This window comes from Pteronotus mesoamericanus, unplaced genomic scaffold (assembly GCF_021234165.1).
Source record: "Pteronotus mesoamericanus isolate MK-2021 breed Mesoamerican mustached bat unplaced genomic scaffold, CSHL_Meso_final scaffold_21, whole genome shotgun sequence".
NCBI classification, from domain to species: domain Eukaryota; kingdom Metazoa; phylum Chordata; class Mammalia; order Chiroptera; family Mormoopidae; genus Pteronotus; species Pteronotus mesoamericanus.
Genome location: NW_026555310.1, coordinates 30,474,365 through 30,488,899, shown reverse-complemented (window position 1 = coordinate 30,488,899; position 14,535 = coordinate 30,474,365). Strand labels below are relative to the sequence as shown.

Genomic DNA, 14,535 nt, shown 5'->3' with positions numbered 1-14,535 from the left:
TGTGCCTCAAGTTCTTTATTGTAAAATAATAATAGAACTTATTTCAAAATATGTTTGAGGCTAAAATCTTTAATATATGTAAATTGCTGTTAACAGTACCTCGCATAGAATTTGACACTCTATAGGTGTTAATATTACCTGGAGTAAATCACCAGTCATCTGTAGACATCAACCTTATGTGTGCATTCCAGGTAAAAGTGACCCCATTTCTTGTCATGTCCCAGGAATATTGGGAAGATAAAGTTTCCATCAAAACTTTATCTAAAATGCCATCATAAAATTTTTGATGGCATTTTTACATAACACTTTATGTAAAATGCCATCAGCTGTCTGGAGACATTATCTTTTTCAAAGTGAAGGAATCTCTTCAAATACATGTACAGACAATCTGTGTCCTAGGGCTGCAAGCTTCTTGAACATGAATTAGCTTATTCCCAAGAAACAGTGAATATGAAAATATCTTGTGATCTATAAGGGAAAAAAAAATCACTAATTATTATAACATTACTCTGCTACCACTTACCATCCTTATAACAACTTACTACACAGTAATATATATTTAGCCCATCAAATATTTACTAAATTCAATAGTTTTATTAAATCTTTCATTTTCACAAGCAGTAGTTGAGCTACACTAGATTCTCATCTTTCTTTATAATAGACACCACTTAAATAAAGTAAAATAAACTAATTCACTGAAACAGTGCAAATCATGTAAACAAACCTAGAAGTCTATTAAAATGTGACCTCTGAAGGAAAAGGTCTTATAAGAATGGGAAGGCATTTTTTTTTTAATTAATTTACCCTTCACCTGCAGTTTAAATGGTAGGGATTTCATTATAAGGGATTTTCTCTAGTTTTCTGCTGAATGTAGGAAAGGAGGCGAGCAAAGAAAATACCATGCATTTGATTTTCACAGCTGGCAGCTGGCAGCTGGACATAACAACCTGGAGTAAAGGGGGAACAATAGCAAATTATGAGGGGTGAAGACTGTTTGCCTTCAAGATTCTTCAAAGTATTGTCATGGAGCTATGTTTAGAAAAAGTATAGGAAGCATTTAATAACTCTTGTTAGAAAAAGTACAATGAAGCAAAAGGCAAACATCCTTCAGTTGATGTCATCCTTCCAGTATGTGCTGCAGTAATTACAAGTCAGAATTTTATCTGCACTGCAGCTGGAGGAATCTCCTTCAAATTCCCTTAGTGGCAATATTGCTCTCCACACAGGTATTACGGGTGGAAGATTTTTTTTCCTGCAGGTTGCTTTTGACCCAGAATATCAAGGGGTGTTTTTCAAGGCACTGGTGAGAGACTGGGCCTTAGTACTGGCATAACCAGTCTCATACCCTAGTCCCACCAATAATGACGTGGTTATCCTGAGTCATCTCGCTGAGTTCCAAGTTAGCCGTTAAAACAGGGGAAGAAAAGGAAACATAAAACTCTATGCTACAAATATAAATGTGGTATGGTTAAAGTACATTAAATGTATAAAAAGAAAAAGTTAGAATAGTAAGATTGGAAGAATAATAGTATTATTATATTCTAATAATCTAGTCATACAGTGAATCTTGTAAAAAAGTTATGCACACTTTAAATCATATTATGCCACTTTTCGTATTTTTCAAAAATGACAAGAATCCCTTTACAAAGTATTTAACTCAACTATTAAGGCCAACCCCAAGACAACCTACTAGACTTTTTGTTTATTTCATAATCTGTTTATATACCCAAAGTAAAAGCTCTCATTACACTCCTCTCACACTTCCTGCTGTTACAGGGCTCATGGCCTGTTTCCTGTTGATAAGTTTTAAGAGCTGGCTCAATATCCTCAGGAAAAGAAATAGTTCATTGTGTACCCTGGGGAACTCAGGTCTACCAGGAAAGGCCACGTTCCTCGTTTGACTTTTCCTGCAACTTCTCCAGAATTACCCAAACACTCAAGAGCCTAGACAAGGTCCCTCTTGTTGAAAAATCAATTCATGGGGCGCTGCCTTCTCTGATTCTCAATGGAAAATTGATCTCAGCTAACTGTATTTTCAAATTTATCTTAGGATTATTTTCTAGCCTTAAATTTTTTTTTAATTGTGGAGAGAATGTTATGTCATACTCCTTTTCTGTTTTTTGAAATATTTTTTCATATTGTGATCAGTATGGTGAGCTTTGTTATACAGATGAGGGGATTACTGAGGGCAAAGATGGAAGGAAATAAATTCAAGAATAGCGAACAATGTCAAATAAACTATTTTTTTCCTTCTTCAGTATCTGAAGAGACACTTTACCTGAGATTGCAGATTTTTACTGAGAATAGTATTCAATACCCACTCTCCAGGCAGCTGGGCCCTTTGAAGCAATGTCATTTAAAGACTCTTCTTATCCATACCTCAGCACAGGTGTCAAAACCTGTGTGTCCTGTTTTTATTTTACAAGTCAGTCCATAAAGTCATTTGATTTTATTATATTAACCATATTTTCTTGCTTCAGTACCATGGCTTAAATAACATTTAAATGCTTAACGAAAGGCCTAATCCACATTTCTTATGTGCTTATTACATTAACAACATGCATTAAATATCTACACCCATCATAGAAAATATTTGGTATTATACACAGCTCCCCAGTGCAGATGACTCTCTACAATTTGTTCATGAATACAGGTCTCCAAAGCAGGTTTTTCATGCTTGTTTGTGCTCTTCTATATTTTAAAATAACCACTAAATCCCTTCTCCCCCTTTTCACATTATTTTTAATATCCTTTAAATTTTATATTACATTTAGATTATGGAACTAATTTCACATTTACCTCATTGCAGCTAACATTTCAGCAACATGAGGAAGTTGTAAATATTCCTACTTTACATTAATGAAATAAGCTTCAAATAAAGTGATTTTTTAATAATAAATCAAAATTAAGAATCTTGAGTTCTTGCTTTATGATCACAAGTGCAGTTCTCTTTGAACAACACAATAAATCAACACAAAATCTGTTTAACACTGAAAAATTTTCTAACTAATGGGCAGAAAATTGACATGAAAAGATCTTAAGAAAGAAATCTGTAATTCGTGATTGATAAGTGGCAGTCTTATGAAAATGAACACGAAAATGCTCTATCATGTATTTGCTAACTTAATGTCATTTTACCATAAGATAGATGTTTACTTAAAATAAAACTGAAGCACCCCAATTTCCACTGTTGAAAAATATTTATAAAAAATTATCTTTTCCAGTGTTGAAGTTCTCAAATGAATTTATCTATAAATAAACGAAGTCAGTGTTTGTGATGATGTTATCTGCAATGACCCCTGGGTGACTGTGCATATTGTCATCCTGAGAAAGGGTCACCTCCACAAGAAGCTAGCTATATATGTCACAGTCTCCCATTTCCATGGCCTGATTGAATGACTTGCCCTATTGCAATTTGGTTTACTCATCTTGAGCCACGTGTCGATAACTTGCCTCAAAGAATTTCATTTTAAGAAAATGTTAAAACCATCCTCTTGCAGATGGCATGCATCTCAAAGACTTCTTATTTTCTTCAAATAATCAAATAATCAGTACTCTTGTAGAGTCCATACAAAGTCTCAGTAAAGCGCAATCAGAACAGACTTCTATGATCTTTTGAAAAGCATTTCCACACTGAATTTTTCCCCAAATCACAAATCCATTCTAAAATCACACACACTTCACATTATTTTCATTTATTATTATTAAATCTTTAGTACCTGAAGGATATAAACATGGATCAAATGGAAGAAAATATAAACTAAAACCAAACTATTCCAGATGTACATAGATAGACTGACTTTTGTTCTGGTTTCAGTCTCTGAAGGGAGCAAAAGGGATAGTAATTCTGAGGCAGTCATTGGAATCTTAAAAAGTCATTGGAATCTTAAAAACTAAGATTTCTAAGAGTTAAGATTCTAATAAAAAAAAAAAAATAGCCCCGTGAGAAGTAGGCCATAGACACAGCAGATGGGGCTTTTACTGAGAGACTGAGAAGGGAAAAAAAAGAACTTACGCAATCAAAGCGAATTAGTTGTGTATTTGGTAGCACAGTATAAGAAATGATTGCTCATTTCTCATGGACTAACTGACTGCTGACACAAAGGATGTTACATACATTTATTTCCCCCATTTAAGTTTCTCACTCCTCTAAATATTAAGGAAGACATGGAAAGAGGGAAATGATATTAGATGCTGAGAGGGAAGAACACTAGGAAGTTATCTCAAACTCAAGAAGGTAGATAATAATTTTATGAGTTTCTGGGACCAGCTGATGATACATAATTGGGACTTTCTCATGACTGGTAAATATGCCCATGAATTCCCAAACTCAGAAGTGCTGGTGATCTTGAGCAGGAAACATGAAAATCCTTCTTGTGCCAGTCAGAGGGATTGCCTTTCCTGATTTTTGCTCCATTTCCTTATGTCTCAAATATTCTTTGCATTGACCTTGCTTGGCTCAAACTTTTGTTGAATTGCTGTAAAGACAGGATCAAATGAAAGAGAATAGTTTGAAACCGAGTGCACATAAAGAGATTGACTCTTCTTCTGATCTTCAGTTTGTTTCAAGGGAGTGCAAAGTTGTAGTTGCAGCTAGAGAGTCAATCAACTCCACATAATGGTTCAGAGAAGCTAAGGAGTCTCTCTAGCTTGACTGTGGTCGCCATTGTTTCGCAAGCACACCGTCTCAACTCTTGGCAATTTTTTGAGAAAACCTTGCCATTGAGGATGGTTACACAGTCCCTGTGTCTTATGCTGGTGATATCTGTTATAATTCTAAACCTTAAAATAGAAAAAAATATTAATTTAATTATTATTCCTAAAAATACTAAGAACTTAAAAAGTACATAGGAAATATTCTTAGCTTGATAAAATAATAGCATAGATGTCCAGAATGAGTTACTGGAAAGATGGAGTCACCAAGCTCTTTCTTTTCAGCACTTTAATTTCCATAGTCATTCTTAGAAGCATCAGGTCACCCAAAACAACAAAAACAGTTTCTACCTAAAACTATGGTACATGTTATAGTCCAACTTTAACATATAATTTTATAGCCACCTGAGAAATTATCTACTTCTCTGTGGCTCAGTTTACTTAACTATAAAATAAAAATGATTACGTTGCATATGTCTTATTTGCTAGAAGAATAAATCCTATATTGTACATAGATGTCTTTTCAAATATGGCTTTAAATTGTAATATATTTTAGCATCAATATTACATTTACCTACTTCAAAGAATATCATGCCTATTCTTATCCAAATTACATAAGTAGAACTAACTTTAGATAATAATACTGTTTATATTGTCAGTAAATCTATCCTCAGACACTGTGTTTTTAAAGATATGCTCCCCATTTCAGTGCACAGAAAGCCAAGAAATCTGAGGTCTCATACTATCTCTAGGTATTGACAAGTCGGGAAGTTTTGTAACCTTAGGCAAGTCACCATCACAACCTGGGCTTCAGTTTTTTAATCCATAAAAGATTCTTTCTCTTTCTCTCTCTCTCTCTCCTTTCTTCTTCAGTGAATTCCAGACAATTTTAATGCTGCAACAAACTTCAGGGCCTGGAATGAAATTTTCTGAAAGCAACCAGGCAAAGAACTTCCTCCACTATTTCATTAACACTTTTTATCTGTCTCTTTCATTGGTTTATAAGCCATTAAGGAGAAAGCATTGTTTTATAGATCCTTGGACATCCTCCTACACATATAGTCTCTAATTCAAAGCAGATGTTCAATTAATGCTTGTTGAACCAATTTGTTGAATTCTGCCACTCAAGAAATACCTCTCTATTACATGACTTTCCCACAAAATATTCTGAAGTCTTACAGTTCAGAAGCGTACGGCGTTCCATCCACCCACAGCCAGGCCTTGTCACTGCCGTTGCGGGACAGCCCTATCCAGTAAGAGTAGTAAAACTCAGAGTAGCTGTGAGGCATGGTAAACTGCTGCAAAGGCACACAAGAAAATGTTCAGCTTTTGGAGATGTTACAATAACATATATATACAGAGATGTGTAGTGCCAGCCAACACTTCATCTTTTCTTTTTTTTAAAGACTTTATTTATGTATTTTTAGAGAAAGGAGAAGGGAGGGAGAAAGAAAGGGAGAGAAACATCAATGTGTGGTTGCCTCTTGCACAGCCCCAATGGGGACCAGGCCTATAACCCAAGCCTGTGCCCTGACTGGGAATTGAACCAGTGACCCTTAGGTTTGCAGGCCAGAAGTCAATCCACTGAGCCACACCAGCCAGGGCCAGCCAACACTTTTAATATGAGAATGACACACTACTCCTGCTTCATGTAGATAATAATACACTTATGAGGAAAGCATCTATGCTAAGGTCAGTTCATTTGTCCAAGTTAAAGAATTTCATTTCTCTTTATAAGCACAGAAAATACACTAATATTCTGAAACCAAGCCTTATAAGTGACCCGTTAGTTTCAAGTCATAAGGTGAACACTAAGATTGATATAAAATATGGGAGGCAGACTTACAAAGAGATGTGAAGTGATTCTGGGAAAGGAAGGGAAAAATGCAGGAATGCAGAAGTAACTGTTATAAATACATGCAAGAGTGACTGACCAGGAAGGAGAAGAGAATAATTACTACAATTTAATGTCAAAAGAGGCAAAAGAAGAATTTGAAAAGATGGTTTATGTCTCATACTAAGAAAGAGAGAGAAATTTTCATATATTTTCACATATGTATATATGTATAAATTAATATATATCCCTGATTGAAATAAATGGGAGAGTCAATGGACCTTGACTGCCTAGATTCGCCTTGCATAGCTCTTTGAAAGACATCTTTTTGAGAACACTTCAAACATTGACCGAAACTCAAGACCTTACCAGCACTTCTTGTGTGTTTATCTTCAGCATGGTTGAGTTCTCAGCAATACAGAAATAGGCACAGTCCTGCCAGCTCTTGCTCTCTTTATAGAATTGGTAGCATTTGTCCCCATGCCATTTCCATTTTTCTGGGCAAGGGGTACAGCTGTGCTCTTGGAAAGAAACCAATTTTATTGAGTTATTTTCTTCCCAGGTCTGTTTTCTTACTTTTATTGAAATTACATGGTATTTGATAACCCAAGAAAGAATGGATTCCCCTTTTCTTAGGTATTCAATTGCCCAGGCAATGATAACTACAAATGTTTACCTAGCACCCACTATATGCCAAGAATTGTGATTTGTCCTGAGCATACAGTGGAAATTAAAACAGAGACTACTTGCTTTAATGGATATGGAAACTAGCAGTGAATGACTGGAACTTCTTTCTTCCCTGGCCTATGCATTCAGTATACAGAGAGGATGTTCAATGCATAAAGGACATTTTGTATGTTCAGAAACTCAACATGCATTGTGCTTAGGAAACAATTGAAGTTTTTACAATTTTATTCTTCAAAATCTCCTTGTATAGTAATAAAAGGATTTTTTTAAAGGCAATATATGGGTCTGTCCAGAAAGTATCCAGCCACATACTATGAAAAATAGAGGCATTTATTGAAGGAGATACAAGAAACATTGTATATAACACAATGGTACCTCAGACCCCTTGAAAGTAGGCACCTTGGGACCTCACAAGATCTTTGCTGATTGCAGCCCGAACACGGTGAACATTCTCATGTGTTCTGCTTGTTGCAGGCCTTCCAGAAAGTAGATCACTGTCAACAGATTCTAGACCGTCATGGAAGCATTTGTGTCGCACTTTTATTTGCACTGCACTCAGTGCATTATCCCTGAAAACCTTCTAAATCATCAGAATAGTTTCCATGGATAAATGTTCAAGCTTCACGCAAAATTTGATTTAGGTTCGTTGCTCTACTAGTTCAGTCATTTTGAATGAATGGCTACACAGTACACATGCTCACTCAATGGCTTCCACTGCCCGCACTGACTAGTACAGTGAAGTCATTCTTCACACATGTGCATTCCAGTCCACTCTCTTTGGCTGCTAGGTTACAGCGATGTCACGCAAATGATTCTCGTTATATTAACAATGGCTGGACTGTTTCTGGACAGACTTCAGTATATCAACGAGATATGAACTCTTTTCTCTTTCTAAACACAAGTAAATAAAATTTTAGAAAAAAATATAAATACTCAGCAATGTATGAATTAGAATGGTAAATCTCCATGTATCGGAAATTAAGATGTGCACCAACGTTAACGAATTAAGTGCATAGGTCAAGAGTGAGATGGATTACTATGGGTAATGGTTGTAAATATAGAACTAAGCCCTAACAGCTATGGTTTTAGTACCTATATGGGAACATGGCCTTTGGGCTTTGATAGTTGGGGACTTGTAACCAAGTCCTTTGTGGGTATATGATGAGATGGGAACTCAATAATTCTATAGAAATGTCTTTATTTTAAAAACAATCTAGTATCAAAATGTTAACATGTTAAAAATCTGAGTGGTCAATACAAACAAATATTATATTATTGTTTGTATTTTTCTGTATATATGAAATATTCCATAAGGTAAAACAAAGTATTAAATAATTTAGGAGATTTCTTAGTAAGTCAGTTTATATCTCTGGCCCAGATCTTATCTTTTATATACCAGACTGCCTATCCAGAGATACAATTTAGATATAAATTATATCTAAATTTATCCACTTGGATATCTAACTTATACATATTTCAAATTCAACCTGCCCAAAACAGCATTCCTGGTTTCCAACCTTCCCCTTTATAACCACAGAATTCTTCCCCATTCTACCTGATTACATGTCTATGCTTCTAGTTTTGCCCAAAAACTTTGGAGATATCTCTGACTCTCACAACCCATTTATTCCATCATGTGTTCATCTCCACTGGTCATATTCTAGTTTGAGCCACTAATATCTCTTACCTGGATTACTGCAATAGCTATCTCTTACGTGATTTCTTTGTTTCTAACCTTCCTTTTTCCAGTCTCTCTTCAATATATTTGCAGAGTGAGCCTTTAAAAATTCATGTCAGGCATGCATTTCCTCTGCTCAAGAGCCTGTAATGAATCCTCATTATGCTTAAAATAGAAGCCAAACCCCTTACAATGTCCCCTAATGCCATAAATAATCTCTATGTCATCTCTTATTAGTCTTCTACTCACTCCAGGTACAGAGGCTCCTTATTATTCCTTGAATATAAAGATACATTCACATCATAGGGCTCTTGTATGGTCTAAAATGTCTGAATTTCAAGAATTCTTTCCTGTATTATTGCACAGATGTATTTGAGCTAAATGGTTCCAAAAACTGGACATAATCTGTGTCGCGGGGAGTGATGCATCACGGGAGAGCATGGGGCATGGGCGTTCCTGGATCTGGGCCAGCTGTCCAGAGCCAGCTGAGGAGGGAGCAGGCCCCTGAATCCCACAGAGCCCATCCCGGGATGGGGGGAATAAACATGAAAAACATGAGTCCTCGCAAACACTTCTCTGTTTGCCAGGAGATGGGGCATGACTCTTCCCTCTAATGAGGAAGGTCCTGAGCACCTGTGTTCAAAGGCTTTTATTGAAAACCAAACGCACAGGGGTAAACAGCAAAGCTCATCAATCAATGTCAAGAGGCTATGTTTACAGAAAACAGATAGAGATCATAGATAACAATTGAAGGAACACAAGAGATCTGCCTCAGGTCATGGTCTATGAATAATGTAAATCTCTTTCCCAGTATAAGCAGGTTATTATCAGAAGAACAACACAGTGCTTGGAGGAACTTACTTCTAGTCCTGATTGCCCCCGGGAACCGCCCAATCCAGTTTAGGGCTGAACCTGCCTTTAGTATTGTTTCAAGCCTGAGCCAGGCGGGTTGGGCAGAGACACCAAGAGATAAGGAGACATCTTTCAGATAGAATGAGGACTCCGGCCATGTGCTAGCTGAGCTGAGGGGTGCGGGCCTTTTTGCTCTTTCTCTGTGTCCCCCAAGTCCTTGTCTGCTGCCCATACCAGCTGTATCTGTCTTAGACCGTCCCTCCTTGTGAGAGATCTTTCCCATCTTTGACTAACTGACCATCACAGGGCCAACGGGGTGATGTGAGGGAGGCAGGGGGACAGGTTTTGCCTCCTCAGTGGCCTGTTTTCCCAAGGCCTCCTTGATTATTTCCAGCCTTGGGGCCTTCTTGCCTGTCAGCAGCGCTACAGTCCCTGAAACCAGACAAATCTGTATGCCTAAACTCTTAAGTTTGCCAGACATCTAGTTAAATAATACAGCTACTTAATTAATACATTGGTTCCCAGGTACACTGATCAGAAAGTCAGCCCTGTATTGACAGGTATCCTGAGGGTAGAGAGAGTTTAGTGATCAGAACTCACCTCCAGTTTTGTTATAGAGCTCACGGCAGAATTCTTCAGCCACATGGTACAGAGTTTCTATAAGCTTCCTTTTCTGGGCTTGGAGAGATTGCAGCTGTTGAGAGAGATTCCCCAATCTTTCTTTCATTGTAGAAATGTTGTCTTTCTGAGTATGGGAGAGCTCGTAGAACTGAAAAACTAACCCAAGTTACCAAGTCAGACTACACAATTTATTTCTTCATTTCTATTTTTATTTTCTACATATGGAGAAGACAAAACAGCATATGAGATCTCTGAGATCATATTACATATATTCAAGGTTAGAATGTAATACATACTAAATTGTATTTTTGTGAGCAAATTAATTTCTCTAAGTATGTTTTCTTACCTGAAAATATGGAGTCATAGTAACAGTTTCCAACTTCAGGAAGAAATTCCTTAACCATATTTACTGTTTAATAAGTATTTTGTGTATATTCTCAAACCATTAGTCAACCTAAAACTACAAATCTATGTATTCTTTGACCATTACATTGAGTATTGACAATATACCATACATTGTTATCTCATTCATTCATTAAAGTGGTCATTCATTACCATTTCTCTATTTTATACATTTACAGTTTGACTTAGTGAGAATAAGCAAGAATCACTTGGTTAAGTATTTCAATACTTAGGTTTAAACTCCAACACTTAGGGTCTTAAATTTAAGAAAAAAAAATCCTTTATGAATCATGAATGTTGCTTTATATCCCTAAAAAGAACAGTGGTCGCAAGACAATAGTTAGTTACATTAAAATAAAGTAGAAATTTGGGGGTCAGGGTAATATCATTAATTTTTAATTATAAAATTTAAGATAATAAGTTTGAAAATTTCCTATAAAAACCACATTTTTGACATTAAAACCTGCTCTTCAATGTAGCCTTTTATCTTGCACCACCTTCTTCAGCTATTCTAGGAAATAGTGCTGTAGTGTCTTGATCTGATGGGAAAATATGCCCACTTTCTTTTTTATACTTTTGAACTTGTCCTTATTAGTTTGAAATTTACAGACTTTATACGTGAATTTTTCCTCTTTAATTTTCATAGGTTTTTGCAAAATGATTTTAGAACTACCTGGACCTTTTGAAAAATTTAATGGTGACTAAGGACCTGGTCTGTCCTCCTTATATTGAGGAGTTGGGGTATAAATGAAATCTCTTCCTTCTGTCTTAGCCCCTTGAGCCAGGCACACTAAGGGCAAAAACCACTGCCTCAACTCTTTTGTGGAAAGGAAGGTGCTGAAGCATGTGTTTGTTAAAAATTGTTGATTTTAAATACTGGCATATAAACAAAAAGACAAAAAAACTTCTTATCTCAAAAAGAATCTAAAAACCTAGCTGGCAAATGATTTCTGTATTTTAATGCTTCTTCCACTACTCACTGTTTAAATAGGTACTTCAGAATAAGGTATATTGAATTATTCACAGGCTCTAGAATTGAAGTATAAAACAAAATATTTCTCATCCTAGACAAGACAGAGTGCAGACTTACATACAAACCCCAGTACTGCCAGGCCAATCAGCAGCACCACGCACAAAAGTAGCAGGGTCAAGGCCACTGGACGCCAAGCTGAAGAGGGAGGCTGGTGCTCTGCTGGGAATGAAAGGAAAAGCATGATTTCGCTTTTTCATCCTTTTGGATGTAAGTCAGATGCAAGTGAGAGCAGTTGATTCTGGGAAAGAACATATTCTGCTGGAAACAGTAATCAGGGACTAGATCACATTCCTGCTCTCCTCAGAAAAACATTGTCATAAACCTTCAGGCCAAGCCTCACTTATCATGGATTCTTTCACCAGTCCCACCCATTTCTGTTCCCCACACCCACCCAGTCCTACTTTGCAGTGAAGTTGTGCATTCCTATTATCTTTAGATGGTTGTTTGTATAACTTTATTTCTGTCAAAATTCAAGTTACAAAAGACTCATGGAAATACCTTAACAAGGAACAATTTTTTACATCATCAGAGAAGAGATGAAATTTATTTTTGTCACTTTTGCAAAACACCATCCCTCCCAAGTTCCATAAATGTTTTTTCCAAAAAGCAAACTGTGTATCAGTAAAGAGAAATGATCATTTCACTGTTTTGGTGTTTTTTTTTGTTTTGTTTTGTTTTGTTTTGCAGAACGGATTTCTTTGTTGAAAGTTCCTCTTTTGTAAAGATTTTATTTGTTCATTCAATTTATAGCTTTCCAAAAATAGATGGAAACAGGATGATCATTCATTTCTCAAGGACAGATCCAATCTCCCTCAATTTTGAGCCACTTAATAAAAAAAGATATAGGCAACATCCCTTGCCTGTACCCCCACAAATTCACCATTCAGTAATTTTAGGGGCTCCACTTCATGGAAAGTAAGCCCATCACCTAATGAGATCAATTACCAATCAGAATCACCTGTTATGTCTGACAAGGAAGACCCCCTAACCCGTGCAGGTAGCACCAACATTGTGATTAAAATGAAACAGAGAGAGAAAGAAACCCTCAAACATACTGATCTCATGACTTTTGAGTTTCACTTCACTGGGAATTCAAGTCAGGTTCTAAAACAGAAAGAATAAAGAAACATACATTCATTTCCTTTTTAGAAAAGTCCTCCACAGAATATACTCTAGATGCAGAAATTTGTATAATACTAAACATTATTTCCAAACAATGAATGAGAGGTGGTAAAGACGTATAGGAATAGAAAATACCATCATTATCCTTTGGAATTTACAATCTAGTAGGGAAATCATGGCGTGGGCATTCATACATTTTAAAATGTGATTTTTAATTTTTCTTAATAATCATCTCCTTCAAAAAATTTTCAATGGCTTGCATTACAATTCCAATAAAATCCAAATCACTTTTCATAAAGACTCATGTTGCTCTTTTTTTTTTATGGAAATTTGGTTATGGTACTTCCCACCTTAAATGAAACACTTCTAATAGCTTTATTGTACTTAGAATAAAATTCTTTAAAAACCTTTTCCATCTAGATCCTACCTGGTTCTCTCATCCCTTTCTGTACTACTCTGCCCTCAGGCACATACTCTGCTCACAGTGGTCTCTGTTTATCCTTTAAACAAACAAGTTTGTCCCTGTTTTAGTGCCTTTGTGTTAACTCTGCCTCTGCCCCAGCATTAATTAATCCACAGATGGGTTTATTGGTAGGCTACTTCCTGGTATTCAGCTTTAGGTTTAAATGGCACATCCCTAGGAGAGGACTATGCATCCATCTCTAGCACAATACCCCATTGTGTATGTTTTTTAAAGATAAGATTATAAAGTATCATTTTCATGGTTTTTCTTTGTTTTTCTCTATCTCGTCCCCTGTGGATGTACACTTCATTAAAAGAGTGGTCTTGTCTCTCTTGTTCACCATTGCATTTCCAGTACTGAAAATAGTGCCTGGTGCATAAGGGCTGAATACAAATTTGAATGAGTAAATAAATAAATGAATGAAATGATAGAAAATGAATATTACCTAAACTGCATAATTTTTACAAAGGCACAGATTATCTCAAATTAAACCTTACCGATTATTTTTTTAAATCTATTGACTTTTCAGCGATCTTTCTGTCAGCAGAGGGCAGACTTGGTAAATTCATCTCCTGGCTGTACTGGATTCTATCCACTGAAGTGAAATTCTGCATCATGAACAGATCTGAGAGATCTGACCTATATATGCTTGGTCTAAATTTTCCTGGAAACTTCTGACTTCCCAAGGCATTGAACTTTAGAGTATCTCAGATTAGCAGAGCATAAAAGAACAAGAGTAGAAACATCTCCAAAACCCCAAGACTTTTTAAAGTTTGCATAGTCAAAGAAGATGAACCAGGTGGATGTTTCTACATTTCAGTGATAAATGTGTATCTGTGGACCAGCCACCATGGTGGCTTTATTTTTCTCCATATCTCTTATTACCATCAGATATATTATATATCCTATTTATTTTGATTTATATCTGCCTTACCCCAGTAGAAAGCAAGCTCCATCATGGAAAAGATTATTGTCTGTTCAGCACATAGAACATCAGTTGAAATAAGTTCAATTAATGTTGAATGAATGAATTAATGAATGTGTCTATTATATATTATACATAAATATCTCTGTTATATTTCTGTCTACCCCTGCTCAGACCAACTTATATTAATACCCATGTAAAGGTATAATTTTTAAAAAATAGTGTCTCTTTCTCATGGTTAATATTTCTTTGGCCAAGTTAGAAG

General features: G+C 36.0%; 1 protein-coding gene across 1 annotated transcript in view; it reads right to left on the bottom strand.

Moving 5' to 3' along the window:
* Nucleotides 1-3,719: 3,719 nt before the first annotated feature.
* The window catches only part of LOC129085024 (C-type lectin domain family 1 member A-like), a 46,279-nt gene continuing 35,463 nt past the window's right edge, over nucleotides 3,720-14,535 (bottom strand). The window contains exons 4-8 of the mRNA XM_054591435.1: nucleotides 11,818-11,919; nucleotides 10,305-10,481; nucleotides 6,857-7,008; nucleotides 5,833-5,951; nucleotides 3,720-4,782 (exon numbers count right to left, since the gene is read on the bottom strand). Of these exons, the coding sequence (XP_054447410.1) occupies nucleotides 4,602-4,782; nucleotides 5,833-5,951; nucleotides 6,857-7,008; nucleotides 10,305-10,481; nucleotides 11,818-11,919 (731 nt within the window). The 3' untranslated portion in view covers nucleotides 3,720-4,601. The remainder of the gene's footprint in view (nucleotides 4,783-5,832; nucleotides 5,952-6,856; nucleotides 7,009-10,304; nucleotides 10,482-11,817; nucleotides 11,920-14,535) is intronic.